Source organism: Thamnophis sirtalis, unplaced genomic scaffold (genome assembly GCF_051295495.1).
Source record: "Thamnophis sirtalis isolate CommonGarterSnake01/CBP01778 unplaced genomic scaffold, rThaSir2_p1.2 scaffold_13, whole genome shotgun sequence".
In the NCBI taxonomy this organism is placed as follows: Eukaryota; Metazoa; Chordata; class Lepidosauria; order Squamata; family Natricidae; genus Thamnophis; species Thamnophis sirtalis.
The window spans coordinates 53136074-53155602 of NW_028261393.1; the positions used below are offsets into that span (position 1 = coordinate 53136074).

Here is a 19529-nt window from a genome sequence, read left to right on the forward strand (position 1 = left end):
AACTTTTGATTTCTTTTTTCTTTTGAAAGGTTCCGTGAGCCTTAAAATCTTCCCCGAGAAATCTCCTCCAAGAAATATACACCCTGGATTTTAAAATTCTGAGCCCGCAATTGTCAATGGGCAACTTCAAATCTCAACCAACAAATGCTCTGTCTTACACATCGGCAAAAAATATATATCAGAAAACAAAATACAAGCTGGGTGGATACAACCTCGTACACCCTCACTGTCAGCCTCTGCTTTGCTGCTGCTTCGGCTGCCATTGAAATGGAGAGGGGGGGGCATGGTATTTGGGAAGGGAATCATTATGTGCTGGAGGAAGATTCTAGACGCTGGCCTGACCATCTCATTCCGCATGTGGAGGAAGGGAGTTTCCCGCCAAGGTTAACTGTCCAGCATTCCATCTTGGTGATGTTTTTTTGAAGATATCTCCCACCTGACAGTTGGGTGAATTATAATTGGACTATGGACTAGGGTGCCAAGGGGAGGGGATTGAATTATACATGATATTCTTTGCTTTCGCGCCTAATTAACCAGATTCAGCTTAGCTTCACTACTGTTCGTTTGTAATTAGTAAAAGTACACTTAAATTTCAAACAAATGGAGTTGAGTGGTTTCATTCCTGATTATTGAACGAAGTCGCACCTGGCACTCACTCTGTCAAGGGCCTTGGAGTACTCATTTCTAATGATCTAAATGCCAGAGCCCACTGTAACAACATTGCTGAAAAGGCATTAAGAGTTGTTAACCTAATCCTGCGTAGCTTATCAGTAGTAACACCGTACTACTAACCAGAGCATACAAAACATTTGCTAGGCCTATTCTCAAATACAGCTCATCTGCCTGGAATCCACACTGTATATCGGACATAAATACAATTGAATGAGTCCAGAGGTATTGCATGAGAAAAGTTCCCCCTTCTTCTGCTCACAGTAGAATCCCTCGTGCCACCAGGCTTGAAATTTTGAGCTTAGACAACTTAGAACTACGCTGCCTTCAGTCCGACCTAAGCGTAGCACATACAATTATCTACTACAACGTCCTACCTGTCAATGACTACTTCGGCTTCAACCACAACAACACATGACCACACAATTGATACAAACTCAAGGTAAACCGCTCCAAACTCGATTGCGGAAAATACGACTTCAGCAACAGAGTGGTCAACGCCTGGAATGCTCTACCTGACTCTGTGGTTTCTTCCCCAACCCCCCCCCCCAAAACTTTAACCTTAAGACGGTCTACCGTTGACCTCACCCCATTCCTAAGAGGTCTGTAAGGGGCGTGCATAAGCGCATCAACATACCAGTGGTGGGTTTCAAAAATTGTTCGAACCTACTCTGTGGGTGTGGCCTCCTTTGTGGGAGTGGCTTGCTGCCCATGTGACCGGATGGGAGTGGCTTGCCGCCCATGTGACCGGATATGAAGATGCCGGCGACACTTGTCAGAACCACCTTAAATTGCCTCACACACAACACTGGCATGCATAAGAATAGGATGTAAACTTGTTTTTTTTAAAGGCATCTTTGGTTTGCGTTAAAACGACTTCAACACACGCAATGTTCTGATTGCACCACAAACGCAGTAGTCATCCTTACCTTTCACAGAGGCACTGAGTTTTATAAATAGGAGCATGATAGTGTAGAATAATCATATCCAAGGAGCAGTGGTGGGTTTCAAAAAATGTTGGAACCTCTTCTGTAGGTGTGGCCTGCTTTCCGGGTCCACTGGTGGAACCTCTTCTAACTGGTTCGGTAGATTTGATGAACCGGTTCTACCGAATAGGTGCGAACTGGTAGGAACCCACCTCTGGAACATATCTACTGTCCCTGTCCTAATGTCCAATTTATTCGTATCCCTTTCATGTATTCATAATCTTGTATGTACTTATATCTATTATCTTACACACGCTTGACAAAACAAACAAATAAAAATAATTTCTGTGTCCATGAGGAAGAATTCATATCAAAGGGACTCGAGGGACAGCTGCACTTTCAAATCTGCTTATTTCAGACTATCAAGGCAGTTTAGAACAGGGGTGTCCAAGCTGGGGGAAACAAGCCGGCTGGGAAATTCTGGGAGTTGAAGTCCACAAGTCGTAAAGTTCCCCAGGTTGGACATCCCTGGTTTAGAATCAATACAGCTGTTTATGAAAAAAAAATGCTGGGTTTTTTTTCCTTATGGGATCTTATCCCACTGAAGGCCTTTTTTCCAGCTACAACTGCAATACATTTCCTTTGGCTGACATGATGTCCCTTTTCGCTTGTTTATGAAGAATTTTGCGTATTCCTTTAAAAAGATATTTATTTTGCTTCAGCCCTGTGCTTCCCTAATTGATTCCTCCCCTTCGAATTATTTGAGAAGTATCCCCCTGCAGGGATTCGGACCCTCACCTCTCTCCAGGCCGTTAAAACCTGGCTTTGTCGGCAGGCCTGGGGGTGATGAGTTCCCTCCCCTCTCGACATGTATGGTTGTGCGACTGTTGTCTACTTTTATTATTTGTATTTTGTCTTTTATGTTCCCCCTTTTTTCCCCCTTGAATTGTTCGCTGCCCTGAGTCCTTCCGGAGAAGGGCGGCATACAAATAATACAATACAATACAATACAATACTTTGAACATCAAAATCCATCAGTCACATGAAGTGAGTATTTTGAATACCTTGTTGAAAAATGAAGGGATAACATCTTTGTTTGAATGTATGATGTACAAGGACAATAATGAACATAAACATACCCGATAGAGGGATAGGTGGGATTATACATAATTGAAAATAGTAATATACAAATATAAAGAGTTGGTAATTTTTTTTATATTGTAAAAATATTCAGAATGGCATAAGTGATTATATAAAGATATATTGTTATTAAATAGACAATCAAGAATGTAAGGGAATTAGGTTTATTGAAAAGAAAGAAACATTAATCGCAACTGAATATATGTTGTAAAATGAAAATGAGGTATTTAGTTATGTTAGGTGGAAAATCTGTGATTGTAAATGTAATTGAGAATATGGATGCAAAAACACTTGTAACCAAATGACATGCTGTATGTAATGGATGAGAATTTTTTTATGTTGGTTTTTTTATGTTTAAAAAAAAAAAAAACATGTTTAAAAAATCCATCAGTCATGGCATCGAAACTAAGTTGGGGTTGATGAGTTCCCCTCCCCTCTCGACTGGTATGGCTGTGTGATTTTCGTGTATTTTAATTATGTGTACTGTTGTTTATGTTCCCTTTCCCCTTTTGAGTTGTTCGCCACCCTGAGTCCCTCCTGGAGAAGGGCGGCATATAAATAAACCAAATAAATAAATAAATAAGTGCTTTTTAAAAATAAAAACAATCCTCTTTACATTAAACCTGCTCATTTATCCGAAAATACGCCAAAGGACCATTTTATTGCAAGTCCTTTAAAAAAAAAAATTTAAAAGGCAGCGAGGTGAATCTGTTTTAAGGTATTCCTAGTGGAGGAAGCACCCAAATATATATGATCATCATAAATATGTTTTCTTCCCCAAACCCCCAAAACCTTAGACTGTCTATTGCTGACCTCACCCCATTCCCAAGAGGTCTGTAAGGGGGTGTGCATAAGCGTACCAGCATGCCTTCCATCCTTGTCCAAATATTCCCTTGTCCTTCTATTCTTTTCATGTATTCATAATCATGTTTATATGATTATATTTTGTATCTAATTCATGCTTGACGAAAATAAATAAATAAAATGTTCTTAATGGTTGGCCTGTCCCTCTGCAAGGCCCGGCGAATAATGCAGGTTGAAGGATCTCCTCGATCAATCCTGCAATCGTCCATTGGCTAACCGGAGAGTTTCATCAAGGAAACTGGATGCATCTCAGAGACCATTTTCATCTCCGGAGCCAAGATCTATTATGATCGTTGCCTTTTTGGGAATGTTAGGCTTCCCCGCCTGCAGGGTGCGTTCCAGAGGAAATCCTGGCTCTTGGGGAGGTTGTTTTTCTCCCCTGGGCTTTGCACCTCGCACCGCTGCAGGGGCAAAAATCCAAAAAGAACCTGCCCCCTTTCCGTGCCCCTTCCCTAACTCTGGATCAAGGCTCCTTCCACGCTGGGAATCCGGCGCATCTCAACCCCGCGGGGTGGGAGCGAGCCGGCCGCGAATCGGCGCAACAGCTGGGAAATCCCCCCCCCCGCCTCTCTCCAATTCGCCTCTGGGCGCGCAGCTGCCTCTGTCAGGCTCTCTTCCCCGCCTCGCGCAAGCGCCACAACCGGGCGCGCTGCGGGAGGATGCTCCGCGCCCGGTGAGCTGTGCGCCTTGCGGCTCCGCGGGCCAGAGGGGCGCATTAAGGCGCGCCGCCACCGCCATGCGCCACGCCTTGGCTCCGCAGCGCTCCAGTGCCACCCCGCTCTCCACTTCGGCCGGTGAGTGGCTGGCAGGGCGGTCCGGGACGGGAGGCAGAAGGGCGGCCGGGCAAAAGGAGAAGGGCGAGCGCCCCGCGGGGCCCTTTCTAGAGCGCCCGGGCGCCATGCGTAATTGGAGAGGTCCGGCTCGGCGCAGCCTTTGGGGTCTCCCCGGACAGCTAGAGAGGTGGGGAGATGGCTGCAGGGCGAGGGGAGCCCGGTTCAGCCTCTCCCCTTTCCCTTCCTTCCTCTCCCCCCTCCCCAAATTTCCACGAGACCCTCTTCCCTTCCCCCACTTCCAAATAGGGAGAGGGTTAGGTCTCCGGATTTGGAGCGGCCGGCCTGAACTGGAAGGGGTTCCCGGTTAAGGAGTAAGGGTGGTATTAGTAACCCCACACATTTGAAACATTGAAGCTATGGTAGAAGAATGAGTGGTTTTCATAATATTGAAGGACAATGCCTAGGAAGAGATGACAACTATAGGGCGCAACGAAAGGTTATTTATGTTTAAACGAATAAACGGGGAAATGTAAAAGAAATAGATGAGATCAATATTGTCGAAGTTGGAAGATAAGAATTTCGCATACTGTTTGTATTATTATTATTAATGTTGCCCAGAAAAAAAAGATTGGATATGCACTGTCCACAAATTGTGTATATTTATTACTGGAAAATAAAATTAAAAAAAACTATATGCAAAAAAAAAGGAGTAAAGGTGGCAATGGACCTCTTGCATAGTGGGGAGGAGGAGAGAAAAGAAATGGGGGCAAAAGCCTCCTCTGTGCCCCTTGGAGCTTTCCCAGGAAATTCAGGATAGTATCAAGAAATGATAAGCATTTCAAAGAAAGGGGGAGGATTTACTGACCAATTTTACTGGTCAGTAAAATTGAAAGCACCTGGATGAAAGGTGACCCACCCCGCTTCCTTCAGAAACACGGTTCTTTCCTTTCCTCCCAGTTAGAATCCAGTTGCTTCAAATGATTTCTCCTTCCTTGGTTTCCTTTTGGAATGGTAAAAGGAGACCCCCGAGTTGGCCATTGCTTTTGGGTGGCGCAGTGGTTAAATGCAGCACTGCAGGCTACTGCTAGATCAGCAGGTCAGCGGTTCAAATCTCACCGGCTCAGGGTTGACTCAGCCTTCCATCCTTCCGAGGTGGGTAAAATGAGGACCCAGATTGTTGGGGGCAATATGCTGACTCTCTGTAAACCGCTTAGAGAGGCCTGAAAGGCCTATGAAGCGGTATATAAGTCTACTGCTATTGCTATTGCTATTCATGGGTTGATCCCTTGATCATTTTGGTTTTCACGCCCCGGTTCTGCGGTTTCTCCAGGGAATGAACCTAACCTGGTTGGCCACCTTGCGGGTCGGTGACCTTCAGTATGTGGCCACCGTCCACCCTCTAGAGAAAGTCATCTCCAGCTCACAGCCCCTGCTTTGTAGGAGCTTGGATGAAGATTTAGTTCTCCAAACCTCCTGAGAACCACAATCTTCAAAGTGGGGTAACAAAAGTGGATTTCCCTGTGAGTGGCGTGGTGGCCTGGAGGGGGAGCCCTCTCCTCATAATCAGGGGGGGCTGTTGAGTTGGATCCTAGGTAGAAGCAGATATTTCTCTCTCTGGGCACGTGGAGAATATATCTGCGGAATATAACTCCGCATTGGCAACAGGAAGGGCATCTGGCCAGTACACACTTTGGTAGCTCCATTCAGCTGCCTAGACTCCATCCCAGAAGAGATTATGGGGTCGCTAAAAGGAAATGATGATAATGATGGATTTCCCTATGTGTACCTCAAGTTTTTTGTTAGAACAAACTGGAATGTTGATATTGCCAGATAAAGCTTGGCGTGTGGCACGCAGTGTGTTTCCTCATTTGTGATAACAATCTGGAGCAGGGGTACCCAATCCTTGGTCTGTGGATCAGAACCGGGCCACAGCATGGCAGAAACCGGGCCGCACCAACAGCAAAGCCCCCTCACCAGGATGTAGGCAGCATGCAAAATCACACCCTCTCCTGTCCATGGGGGAAAAAAACCTTTCTCCCTGGTGTCCAAAGGGGACCCACCTGGTTGAATATCAAAATAGTCCAGGTGGTTTTAAGGTGCATCAGAAAGTGGGAAGGAAGCCAGGATGCCAGCAGAGATCTGAACTGAAGAAGCTGGAGATGCACCTACTCTGCGCTTTAATATTTAGATGTTCTGTCCTTCATTAAACTTATTTATTAGATCAGTGGCCAGCCTTCCCTTCGGGAACTCAAGGTGACCTATGCAGTTCTCCTTCCTCTTGTTTTTCCCCCACACACATCAACAACCTTGTGAGACAAATTGGATGGAGAGACAAGGTCGGACCCAGAATCACCCAAAGGGATTCCTCAAGCTAGAAGATAGGTTTGAACTTCGATCTCTTTGGATCTGGCAACTGAAAAATCACATGGTATAAAAGCAGGATTCCTTCTGATCATCTCTAGGCTGTCCTTTTCAAAGAGGGGGGGGGAGCATAAAAACACCTTTGGTTGGTAGAGCGTTGATTTTGGATGTTGAAGGTCTTCAATAATTGTAATCTGTGGCTCTCTCGATGCTACATATTTTCATATATGGTGGACCTGCCAAAAGGTTAAGGCATTTTGGATAAAAATATGGCGGATTATGCAAAATATTTTTAAAAGAAGGATAAAGTTTACTCCTCAGCTATTCTTACTAGGTATATGTACTGACTTTACAGTGGTAGAGACTAACTTGATTTTGCATCTAATAACGGCAGCAAGACTGTTGGTGGCGCAACACTGGAAGAAGGAAGATTTGCCTACAACTCAAGAATGGACATTGAAAGTTACAAACTTAGCCGAGATGGCTAAAATATCGGCATATCTTAAAGATCACTCAAATGAGAGATATAAACGAGACTGGAAAAAATGGATTGACTATATACAAAATAAATATGGGACCAAGAAATTCCAGTTAGCCTATGCTTAAGATCAGAAATGATTTAAATTGTTTAAAGTTGGTTCAGCAAGAAGAAGCTAAGGTCAATGTAGAATGTTATTAATTTTTTTATTTCTTTTTTTTCTCAATAGATTTTAGACCGTGTTTGTTAGAAATCCATACCGTGTATGGGTTCTGGGAAGTCGGGGGGGGGGGAAGGTGGAGGGGGGTTGGGGGAGAGGGTGGAGGGAGGGAGGGGTATGCATTAGGCTAGACAAGAATTTGGTGGTAAACTAGAATTATTTTGATATACAAGAAATTGTACTTCGATGTCTTCCTGATTGAGGAATGATGAAATGTTTGCCTTAAAAGAAATAAAACTTTTGAAATCACAAATAATTGCAATCCAGGTAAAATATAGCAAGTGAAAGTAATATTTGTCTCTCTGCCCGAGATCTGGAGAGGATCCTACTAACTAGAGTGGAGAACACTGGAAATCATTAATCAGACGTTAACAATGTGTTCAGAAGTCTTCCTTTATGACCCAAAGGTGCTTTTTCAAGAGGCAGCTGGACTTCCTTGGTTTTCTTCTTTGAAGGCGTTTTACTTCTCATCCAAGAAGCTTCTTCAGTAACATCACAGAACTGAAGAGCTGCTTGGGTGAGAGACGTCTGTGAAGATTCTCAGTACTCCAAGTCACGGTTGTCCCAAAGATATTTTTCAGGAAGCAACTGGACTTTCTGGTTTTTCTTTGAAGACGTTTCTCTTCTCATTCAAGAAGCTTCCAGCTCTGCTTCTTCAGCTTCTCTGAAGAAGCTTCTTGGATGAGAAGTGAAACGTCTCCAAAGAAAAAAACCAGAAAGTCCAGTGGCCTCTTGAAAAAAGCACTTTGGGGACATTTTTGGATGAGCAGTGAAATGTTTTCAAAGGCGGAAAAAAAACAACCCAAGAAAGTCCAGTTGCTTTATGACTTTTGGGTCATAAAGGAACGCTGCTGAACATATTACACGGTCGTACAAATTGTTAACATCGGCTCGACCTCCTGGATGACTGAGAATCTCCATAGATGTTCAGAAGGAACATCTTTATGACCAGTGGTGGGATTCAACCGGTGTTAACAACCAGCTCGCTGAGAACGCGCGCGGTGCATTTGAAAACAGCTCAAAACTTTATCTTCTACTGCAGCCCCAGTGAGTAAAACAGCTGAGGTGCGGCAATCCATTCTGCTGTGCCTATCAGCTGGGCTTCAAACACAGGAAATATAGGTCAGTATAGTGCAGGAGCAGACAGGCAGGTGGGTCCACCTGATTGTCAGAGCAAACCGGTTTGCTCTCAGCTGATCGTCGGAGCTAATGGTTCGCCCAAACTGGTTTGCTCTCAGCTGATCGACAGAGCTAACGGTTTGCCCGAACCAGTTCACTCTCAGCTGATCGTCGGAGCTAATGGTTTGCCAGAACCAGTTCAGTCTCAGCTGATCGTTGGAGCTAACGGTTCACCCGAACAGGTTCGCTCTCAGCTGATCAACAGAGCTAACGGTTCACCCGAACCAGTTCACTCTCAGCTGATCGTTGGAGCTAACAGTTTGCCTGAACCGGTTCACTCTCAGCTGATCGACGGAGCTAACTTTCGCCAAATTGGTTTGCTCTCAGCTGATCGACGGAGCTAATGGTTCACCCGAACTGGTTCGCTCTCAGCTGATCGACAGAGCTAACGGTTCGCCTGAACCAGTTCACTCTCAGCTGATCGACAGAGCTAACGATTCACCCGAATTGGTTTGCTCTCAGCTGATCGACGGAGCTAACAGTTCGCCCGAACCAGTTCGCTCTCAGCTGATCAATGGAACTAATGGTTCGCCCAAACTGGTCCGAACCGGCTGAATCCCAGCTCTGTTTAGGACTCCCTCAGGAACTTCAGTAGAACACGTGGTAGGTGGAAGTGGCCTCCTGGTGGACTACTTGACAGAATCTGGCCCATCCTTTTATTGTTCTCCCTCTGTGTCTCTTCCTAGGGTCTTTCAATAGAAGAAAGCGAAATTCCCTCTATGTCACCGTGAGTCTCCTTGTCGTCTCGCTCCTCATTCTCACAGTGGGCCTTGCTGCGACCACACGGACCCAAAACGTGACCGTTGGGGGTTACTACCCAGGAGCTATTGTAAGTATAGAATTCCTGGACAGAGGGGAAAACCCGGATTCTTGCCTCGAAACTCTTACAAGCCATTAACAATGGTTTAAAGTGGGAATGACATGGTTGTTAAAGCATGCAGGGGCTCAGGGGCTAAGAGGCTGAGCTTGTCGATCAGAAAGGACGGCAGTTCGGCGGTTCGAATCTCTAGCGCCGTGTAACGGAGTGAGCTCCCGTTACTTGTCCCAACTTCTGCCAACCTAGCAGTTCGAAAGCATGTAAAAAATGCAAGTAGAAAAATAGGAACCACCTTTGGTGGGAAGGGAACAGCGTTCCATGCACCTTCGGCGTTCAGTCATGCCGGCCACATGACGACGGAGACGTCTTTGGACAGCGCTGGCTCTTTGGATTTGAAACGGAGATGAGCATCACCCCCTAGAGTCAGGAACGACTGGCATATATGTGCGGGGGAAACTTTTCCTTACCTAACATGGATGTTAACACACTAGCCGGAGTAGCAAAGTTTCTTTCAGGCAGAAAAAACTGCTGTGTTCATATTACCTCCATCCTTATCTAAGTATGAATAATAACCTAAAATCAAGGAAGGGAATAATTGATGATTTGGAACAGCCAAAGAACAAAGAAATGGAATTGGGGGAAGAGATGTACTATCAATTCTAATACAACTAGTCCTTGCCTTTACGATCACAATTGAGCCCAGCTCAGTGAGACCGTTGTTAAGTGAACTCTTCCCCATTTTACGATCTTTCTTGCCGCTGTTGTCAAGCGAATCACTGCCGGTGTTCAATGAGTAACACGGTTGCAAAATGGAACTGGCCTCCCTATTGGGTGAGAGGGGTTGGAGTAGGTGACCAACAAGGTCCCTTCCAACTCTCTTATTCTGTATTCTATTGACGACGCTTGCCGAAAGGTCGCAAAATGACCCAAAGGGCACTGCAACCGTCATAAACCTGAGTCAGTCGCTGAGCGTCTGAATTTCGATCACATGTCTGACAGGGATGCTGCAATGGTCGTAAGTGTTTTTTCAGTGCCGTTGTCACTTTGAATGAACTGTTGTAAGTTGAGGTGTTCTGATCCCCCCTCCGACCGGTGAGTCACGCCGACACAAGCTTACTGTTAGCCACGCTTTATTCACAGTAATTACTCACAGACAAGACATTGGCAGCAACCCAGACTCCCACAGATAAGAGATACACACAAGAGCTTCTCCAGCCTAGTTATAACGGTTGTGTCCTGCAAAAGAACTCCTCCCAAAGTCTCTTCTTATATACTCTCTTGGGAGGAGCCAAGTCACAACCACCTGGGCCTGATTATCTCCTATGAGTCTGTCTCTGTAATTGCTGCCTTCGCTTCTCTGCCCTTCTCTGCCGGGCGTCAGGGACCAACTCCCTTAGCGCCTCCCCACTGCTCCAGGGTCTGACGTCAAGGACAAACTCCCTTTGACTTTCACCGCTGCTCCATGCCTCAGGCACTTCCTGGTGGCCAACCTGCCTCTCTAGTCCCTGCTCGGAGTCTGAACCCTGTCCAGGGTCCTCCACATTTTCCAGAGCTGACTCATAGGGTCCCTTGCTATCAGCTCCTGCTGGGCCACAACATGAGGACTACTTCTATACATATTTAGCTCTTCGATTCCCCATAATTGTTGATCCCCATTTTTTGCCCTAAGACTAACTAAACTGCCTGAGTCTTAGCCAACCAAGAAAAAAACTAGGAAGGTCAAAAATTGATAGTTCTATATCCTATATTGCCGGATCGGTCTGTGTTCCCGTAGATGCCGGCATAAAAAAGTGTAGAAATATTGTGTTTGCGTAAGTTTATGCTCTTCCTTGTTCCTCCTCTTGTTTCCAAATCCGACTATGCAGAAAAAGCAATTGACTTCCAGGCCAGAATGTAAAAAAAAAAATTAAAAAGAAATATTTTCCCTTTCAGCTTGGCTTTGGATCATTTCTTGGCATTATCGGATCCAATTTGATCGAAAATAAAAGACAGATGGTAAGTCGCTCCGCCGGTGAAGTTATTTCTCTGTTTGTGTAATGGAATATTTTTACAATATAATTTTATTTCGCTTCCGTTGCTCTTGAAGCAAACATTTCTGCCCGGTTGTTCTTCCATTTTTTGTCGCTTAACTTGATGAGCAGGAAATTCAGTAGCATACAGAGAAGCTCCCCCCTCTCCCCCCCCCCCGACACTTAATCAAAGGAGTTTATAACTCAGCGGCAGACATCTGTCACAAGCCAGGATTACAGCTTAAGCCGCTTGAAAATTAGAATCGTGACCTGCCTGACCATCTCAAAACTGAACTATGAGTGTGGAGTGAAGGTGCTGACATAATCCAGCCTTCACTGGACACTAAAAAATACGATGAATGGTTGCAGGAACCGGGCATGGCTAGTCTAGTGAAGAGAAGAACCAGGGGAGACATGATAGCAGTCTTCCAATATTTGAGGGGCTGCCACAGAGAGGAAGGAGTCAAGCTATTTTCCAAAGCACCTGAAGGCCAGACAAGGAATAATGGATGGAAACTGATCAAGGAGAGATTCAATCTAGAAATAAGGAGGAATTTTCTGACAGTGAGAACAATCAACCCATGGAACAGAAGTTGCCTTCGGAAGTTGTGGGAGCTTCATCACTGGAAGCTTTCAAGAAGAGATTGGACACTCTAAAAAAGATGTTGAGACTCTAGAAAGAGTGAAGAGAACTAAGATGATTAGAGGACTGGAGGGTGAAACATACAATGAACGGTTGCAGGAACAGGGCATGGCTAATCTAGGGAAGAGAAGGACCAGGGGAGACATGATAGCAGTCTTCCAATATTTGAGGGGAGGAGAGGAGGGGGTCAAGCTATTTTCCAAAGCATCTGAAGGCCAGACAAGGAATAATGGATGGAGACTGAACAAGGAGAAATTCAACCTGGAAATAAGGAGGAATTTTCTGACAGTGAGAACAATCTACCCATGGAACAGAAGTTGCCTTCGGAAGTTGTAGGAGCTTCATCACTGGAAGCTTTCAAGAAGAGACTGGACTGTCATTTGTCAGGGATGGTGTAGGATCTCCTGCTTGGGCCGGGGGTTGGACTAGATGACCTACAAGGTCCCTTCCAACTCTGTTAATCTATGAATCGCGTGAACTTCAGCACACCTAGCGTGGCCCAAGATTTCAGCCACAGCTCAATGTTTTCCCCTGCTCTTACAGAACCCAGAATTGGCTTCAGGCCGGATCAAGGAAGTTAAGCAGTTAAGTTAAGCAGGAAGTAAGATTGGATTACAGCCCCCTTCTCATCTCAATTGACCAGTGATCTCAGAATGACCCCCTCTTTCCTTTTTTCAAAAAAACTCAGAGATTGAGACGTTCACCCAATGAAGCAACCATGCAATATTATTTAAAAAAAACTGTATTTTTTTAAACAAACCGGAAGCTAACGAGGGGGGTATCGAAATAATTAATGAACGAGCATTCGCGACTTCTTCCAACTATTTTTGATTTCTCCTCTATAACCGGAAGGTGGGCCTTCTTGGCTGAGATCAACCGTGGCCAGATATTTCAAACCCGGCACTGCCTCTCAAAGCCTATTTTTGAAGGGATGTTCTTGTGAAGAATGCCACTTGATTCCTGATAGAGGAGATGAGTCAGAAAGTTAACCCTGAAGCTTCAGAGAACTTTCTGCTTCATGTCCTTCCTGGGAATTGAAGGGGAAGTCAACCTCAGATGCCTGGGGAAAGGATTGTGTAGGGTATGAAAAGATATATGTACCCCCCAGGGGTGGTTCTGCTGCCTGTTTGCTCATGGTTGCGCCACGCGCGTGCGCAGTGCAATAAAAACTGCTCTGCGCATGCGCAGAAGCAAAAAAACAAAATAGGCACCGCCGGGAGAGGTAGTTCGGAGGTGTGGCAGGATTGGGTCGCTGATGGTTCCCAGTGACCCAGGCTGCCAAACCACTACCGGTTCGACTGAACCGGGCCGAACCAGTAGGAACCAGTGGTGGGATTCAAATTTTTTTACTACTGGTTCTGTGGGCGTGGTTTGGTGGGCGTGGCAGGGGAAGGATACTGCAAAATCCCCATTCCCTCCCGATCAGCTGGGACTTGGGAGGCAGAGAATAGATGAGGGCGGGGCCAGCCAGAGACGGCATTTACCGGTTCTGCAAACTACTCAAAACTTCCGCTACCAGTTCTCCAGAACTGGTCAGAACCTGCTGAATACCACTTCTGGCACGGAGGGTGAATTAGTTGGGTCCTTGGTCTGATCCAGCCACTTTTTTTTGGTCCCAATTTTACTTGGAGATAGGTAGCATTCAGAATACAGAATAACAGAGTTGGAAGGGACCTTGGAGGTCTTCTGGTCCTACCCCTTGCTCAAGCAGGAGACCCTATACCAGGGGTAGTCAACCTTTTTATACCTACCGCCCACTTTTGTATGTCTGTTAGTAGTAAAATGTTCTAACCGCCCACCGGTTCCACAGTCATGGTGATTTATAAAGTAGGGAAGTAAATTTACTTTATAAAATTTATAAAGCAGAGTTACAGCAAACCCCTACCGCCCACCATGAAAGCTGGAACGCCCACTAGTGGGCGGTAGGGACCAGGTTGACTACCACTGCCTTATACCGAACCTATGGCACATGGGGCCAAAGTGACCTCTTACCACAGGATAACCCTGTGCTTCTTCCTAGCCTTTTTTGAAATCTCTGGGCAGCAAAAAAAAAATCCCTAAAGATGACCACATTTTGGACGTTAAAGGCCTAGCAACTGTATTTTTATGAGTTGCAGCATTTTGTTAGTTTTGCTGTGGCTAGTTGACCAAGAAGTGATGTTGTTTTAACACAAATGAACTCGGCTTATTAGATATGTTCAGTGCGTTATATAAACTCAGGGAGTGGGTTAGTGGCGGGATTCAAAATTTCTTTACGACTGGTTCTGTGGCCGTGGTGTGGCTTGGTGGCTGGGGCAAGGGAAGGATCCTCACTCCCTCCCAAAATCCCCATTCCCTCCCAATCAGCTGGGACTCGGGAGGCAGAGAATAGATGAGGGTGGAGCCAGTCAGAGGTAGTATTTACCGGTTCTCCGAACTACTCAAAACTTCCTCTACTGATTCTCCAGAACTGGTTGAAACCTGCTGAATACCACCTCTGGCCAACTGCTTCAGTGACGCCATCCAGCCACCTCATTCTCTGCCGTCCCCTTCTTCTTTTGCCCTCCATCGTTCCCAACATTAGGCTCTTCTCCAGTGAGTCCTTCCTTCTCATTAGGTGGCCAAAGTACGGATGTTATAGAAAAAAGTATAAATAAAACTAAAAAAAGAAATCTGTGGACCAGAGAAATTTGTCCAGATGACACAGCAAGGCACTGAATGTTGTGTCTTCCCTGTGGGTTCAGAGTAGGTTTCTTCACCGGAAGAAGGGAAATTTTGGCAACCCCTGGCATCTCAGATCTTGAGATCAATTGTCTCTCAAGTCTGCATCTCTTGGCTCAACTGGAACCCCCTAGCCATGGCTATTCTCCTTGGTGGAGTTTAGGGAGGAAGGGGGTGCAGATAGGTCTTTCTCTTTAGGTTCGTCTACTCAAGGGTTGCTTCTGTGGGTTCACCTCTTCTTGATCAGCCGAGTCCTCAGTCCCTCCATTGACACCCAGCCACCCCCACCGGAAGGAAGAGCCTAGAATCTGTATTATGTCATCAACTGCCGTGAGCGAAGAGAGGCGGCCTGTATTTTTTTTTACCCAGAAAGAAAGAGCAGATCTGGTAACCTGGGATAGAGGCCATTTTGGGGCCTCATTTGAATGGCTGATGTTACTTTGGGGGAGCCTCCCCTTGAGTTGAAAAATGGAGCGCCAGGAGAAGGAGTCCGCCCTGAACGATTATGTGGCTTTCTTTTTGCCCTCTGTGGAGTGTCTCAGACAGTGCTATGGGATAGGACCACGATATCTAACAAACAGCCATCATACCTCAAACCCCTTCAATGGTTTTTCTCTTTCTCCCTCTCTTTTCTTTCCCTGAACGCAATTCCGAGCTGTTGTTCAAAACCGCGGGTCGTTACGGGGAAAGGGGAAAAATATAAATGGAAACAGAAGTACCTTGGGCTGGACCATCAGGGGATAGTAAGACGGGTGGAACGGCAAGTGTCCAGGAGGCCAATGAGGTGTGGCCAGGCAGCCAGATTCCCTAAGTGACCAGTTGACCAGGAAGTGATGTTGGGATGAACCAATCTCTATTGTTCTGTTCCGTGTTGCATTCTCAGCTGTCCTTCCAGGGTTCTACTCCTTTGTGTTCTGTCTCCGGGCCTCAGAATGGGCTGGTACCATCGCCAAGGGAAGTAGGAGCTGTGGTAGTAGGTACTAAAGAAGGTCCAGTGGTGGAGCTCTTCAAATTGTTAGTAGATACTTCCTCGTGGTGAACTAGTTGATTTTTCAGCCAAATTATAAGAGACCATGGGCAAGCAAGACATGAAGTCCACAACCTTGACAACTCCAGAAGATAGGTAGGATGAGAAAGCAAGATAGGACAAGAACTTTCCACACGAAAGCCACGCCCAAGAGAGATATTTAAGAGGATGCTAGATTTAATAACAGAAGAATTGAGGTGTTTGATACCCATCAGCAACCAGGAAACGTCTGTTTGGGGACACATTGGGTCCCTGTTGAAGGCACCACTGTTGTTATCATCTTTAGATGATTGGAGGGCCTTCATGTTACTGTCGGTTACACCAGTCTGTTTTCCAAGCAGCTAGATCCAGTTGGCTGACATTGCTGGCCCCCAGAGAGAAGGTCTCCCCCAGCCCCATCCCTCCCAGTTAATCATATTTGTGTGTTGGGTGTGCGGGCATGTGCATCACACAAGGGACCAAGCCAAGAAACCTAATGCAGGCTTTGCATATATTCTACTAGAGTATAGTAGAGTAGAGCCGAGGTGGCGCAGTGGTTAGGGTGCAGTACTGCAGGCCACTTCAGCTGACTGCTATCTGCAGTTCGGCGGTTCAAATCTCACTGGCTCAAGGTTGACTCAGCCTTCCATCCTTCCGAGGTGGGTGAAATGAGGACCCAGACTGTGGGGGCAATATGCTGACTCTGTAAACCGCTTAGAGAGGGCTGAAAGCCCTATGAAGCGGTATATAAGTCTAACTGCTATTGCTATTGCTACTACTCCGAAAGGTTAAGGCATCCCAGAACAGGTCAGCATTAAAATAAAGGTAGTTCTCAACTTACGACCACAAAACTGAGTAGATGCTGGGATAAAAGTTATTTGAATTGTTGTTGCCGTGAGTTTGTGCTCAGTGCCATTCTCACTTTGAATGGTTAACACTGTTGTAAGTCTGCATACACTTTACCATCAATGTTGTGTAAACAGAGCTGTTCTCCAAATATCTCGCTGGCGTCCTGCAGAAAGGAACGCTGGTGGGGTTTTCAGATAGCTCTCAGGGTGTGCCAGGAGGCAGATGTGGCCCACAGCGGCCAGCACAGCTGGCAGCAGAGTCGGACAGTGAAAAGGTTGGGGAGGAACCTGGGCCAGTCCTGGAAGGTGGGGAAGGCTCAGACGAGGGCTCTGAGTCGGAAGCAGAGACGGGGACGGGGCTGCCTGGCAGTGATCAGCTGCCTTCGGAGCTAGACAGCAGTGAGGCAGAGGAACAGCTGGAGCCTGTTCCCAGTGTGCGCATGCGCAGAGCTGCCAGAAGAAAAGAACGGATAAGAAACCAGGGTCGACTTGGGAGTAAAGCCATAAGTGGATAGTGAATGAGGAGTAAAGGGGGAGTGGGCTTTTGCTGGAAACCATTCATTCGTTCATTTCAGGAGTGTGAAGATCTGTCCGTGAATCTCAGAGACTCTGTGCCAGATCTTTCCTTGCACAGCTCTACGTTTGGAAAATATTTACATGGCCGTTTTCCAAGCTAGATAAGGTCTGTGGCCATAACTTCACCTTTGAAAGACTGTTTGCCAGGCCTTTACTGAATGTGAATGAGAGGAATTCACATTCGTTTAATAAAACTGGTTTTGTCGGCACCAGGAATCTGCTTCGTACTGTTTGAGGAAGCCTAGGTCAGAACACAAATATCTCGCTGGCATCCTGCAGAAGGGAGCCCTGGTAGGGTCTTCAAATAGCTCTCAGGGTGTGCCAGGAGGCAGAAGAAAGGCTGCCCGCTGGAGATGACGCACCTGCCCCTTTGGAACTGACCACTTTCTCCTTGTCTTCCTTCCTGTCCTCCGCAGCTGGTCGCCTCCATTGTGTTCATCAGTTTCGGCGTCATTGCTGCCTTCTGCTGCGCGATTGTGGATGGCGTCTTTGCAGCCAGGCATATCGTGAGTAGGGATCCAGAGGGCGGGAAGTTGGCCAACGCCCAGCCTTCCCTGCACGGATTCTGGCACAGGGAGTCCTCGGCTTCACGACCGTGCGTTCGAAGTGACAACAAGCCAGTTTTCACACTAGCAGTGTTGCCCCCCCCCCTCCAAGGTCTTGTGATCGGGCGCTCGACTAGCGGCACAGATGGATGGATGACAGTTGCAGTGTCCCAACGGTCCCATGATTCCCGTTTCCGATCGTCAACGGGAAGGAAGGAGGGGAAGCCACTCGCTCAACAACCGTGTGATCCCCCCAACCCAAAATTTCTGTTGCTAAGCGAGATGGTTGTTAAGTGAGTTTTGCCCCATGTTGCGAACTTTCCTGCTATGGTTGTTAAGTGAATCACTGCCATTGTTACATTAGTCACAAGGTTGTTAAGTGAATGTGGCTTCCCCGTTGATTTTGCTTGTCAGAAGGTCGCAAAAGGGGATCATGCCACCCCGGGACACTGCAACCCTCGTAAGTACATGCCAGTTGCCAAGGCTCCAAATTTTGATCATATGATCATGGGGAGGATGCAGAGGTCGCACGTGTGAAAAACGGTTGCAGCTTCACTTTTTTCAGTGCTGTTGTAACTTTGAGGAGTCGCTAAAGGAATGGCTCTGAATCAAGGACTCTCTGGATTGGTCGCTACTTTTAATTTTAAAATATGGCCGTTTGAACTGTTTTAAAAAGCGGGGGGGGGGTGTCCTTTTCTTTTTACAGGACTTGAGGCCACTTTACGCAGGACGTTGTCACTACTATGCCAAAAGTCCAACTGAGCCCAAGGTAAGAGAGCCTGATCCCTTCTCCCTTCCAGAGCCAAATCTTCCTCTTCCTTTAGAAATGTAGTTGTGGTTTATTTTATTTATTTTATTTATTTTATTTTATTTGTTTTATTTATTTTATTTATTATTTTATTTATTTTATTTATTTTATTTATTTTATTTATTATTTTATTTATTTTATTTATTTTATTTATTTTATTTATTTTATTTATTTTATTTATTTTATTTATTTTATTTATTTTATTTTATTTTATTTTATTTTATTTATTTTATTTATTTTATTTTATTTATTTTATTTATTTTATTTATTTTATTTTATTTATTTTATTATTTGTTTTATTTGTTTTATTTTATTTTATTTATTTTATTTTATTTATTTTATTATTTGTTTTATTTGTTTTATTTGTTTTATTTATTTTATTTATTTTATTGTTTTGTTTTATTTGTTTATTTATTTTATTTATTTTATTTATTTTATTTATTTTATTTATTTTATTTATTTTATTTATTTTATTTATTTTATTTATTTTATTTATTTTATTTATTTTATTTATTTTATTTATTTTATTTATTTTATTTATTTTATTTATTTTATTTTATTTATTTTATTTATTTTATTTATTTTATTTATTTTATTTATTTTATTTATTTTATTTATTTTATTTTATTGTTTTGTTTTATTTGTTTATTTATTTTATTTATTTTATTGTTTTAATATTTTATTATTTTGTTGTTTTGTTGTTTCGTTGTTTCGTTGTTTTATTGTTTTATTTTATTGTTTTATTGTTTTATTTATTTTATTTATTTTATTTATTTTATTTATTTTATTTATTTTATTTATTTTATTTATTTTATTTATTTTATTTATTTTATTTATTTTATTTATTTTATTTATTTTATTTATTTTATTTATTTTATTTATTTTATTTATTATTTTATTTCATTTTAGTTTATAATTTTATTTTATTTATTTTATTTTATTTATTTTATTTTATTATTTTATATTA

The 19529-nt window shown here is 44.3% G+C and overlaps 2 protein-coding genes across 2 annotated transcripts in view; both read left to right on the top strand.

Annotated features, from left to right (window-relative positions):
• Nucleotides 1-109, top strand: part of LAMP2 (lysosome associated membrane protein 2) — a 58019-nt gene extending 57910 nt beyond the window's left edge. Inside the window, exon 9 of the mRNA XM_087727327.1 lies at nt 30-109. Within this exon, the coding sequence (XP_087583453.1) occupies nt 30-94 (65 nt within the window). The 3' untranslated portion in view covers nt 95-109. The remainder of the gene's footprint in view (nt 1-29) is intronic.
• Nucleotides 110-4178: 4069 nt separating this feature from the next.
• TMEM255A (transmembrane protein 255A) overlaps nt 4179-19529 on the top strand; it is a 24117-nt gene continuing 8766 nt past the window's right edge. The window contains exons 1-5 of the mRNA XM_087727330.1: nt 4179-4393; nt 9297-9439; nt 11360-11422; nt 17626-17715; nt 18461-18523. Of these exons, the coding sequence (XP_087583456.1) occupies nt 4336-4393; nt 9297-9439; nt 11360-11422; nt 17626-17715; nt 18461-18523 (417 nt within the window). The 5' untranslated portion in view covers nt 4179-4335. The remainder of the gene's footprint in view (nt 4394-9296; nt 9440-11359; nt 11423-17625; nt 17716-18460; nt 18524-19529) is intronic.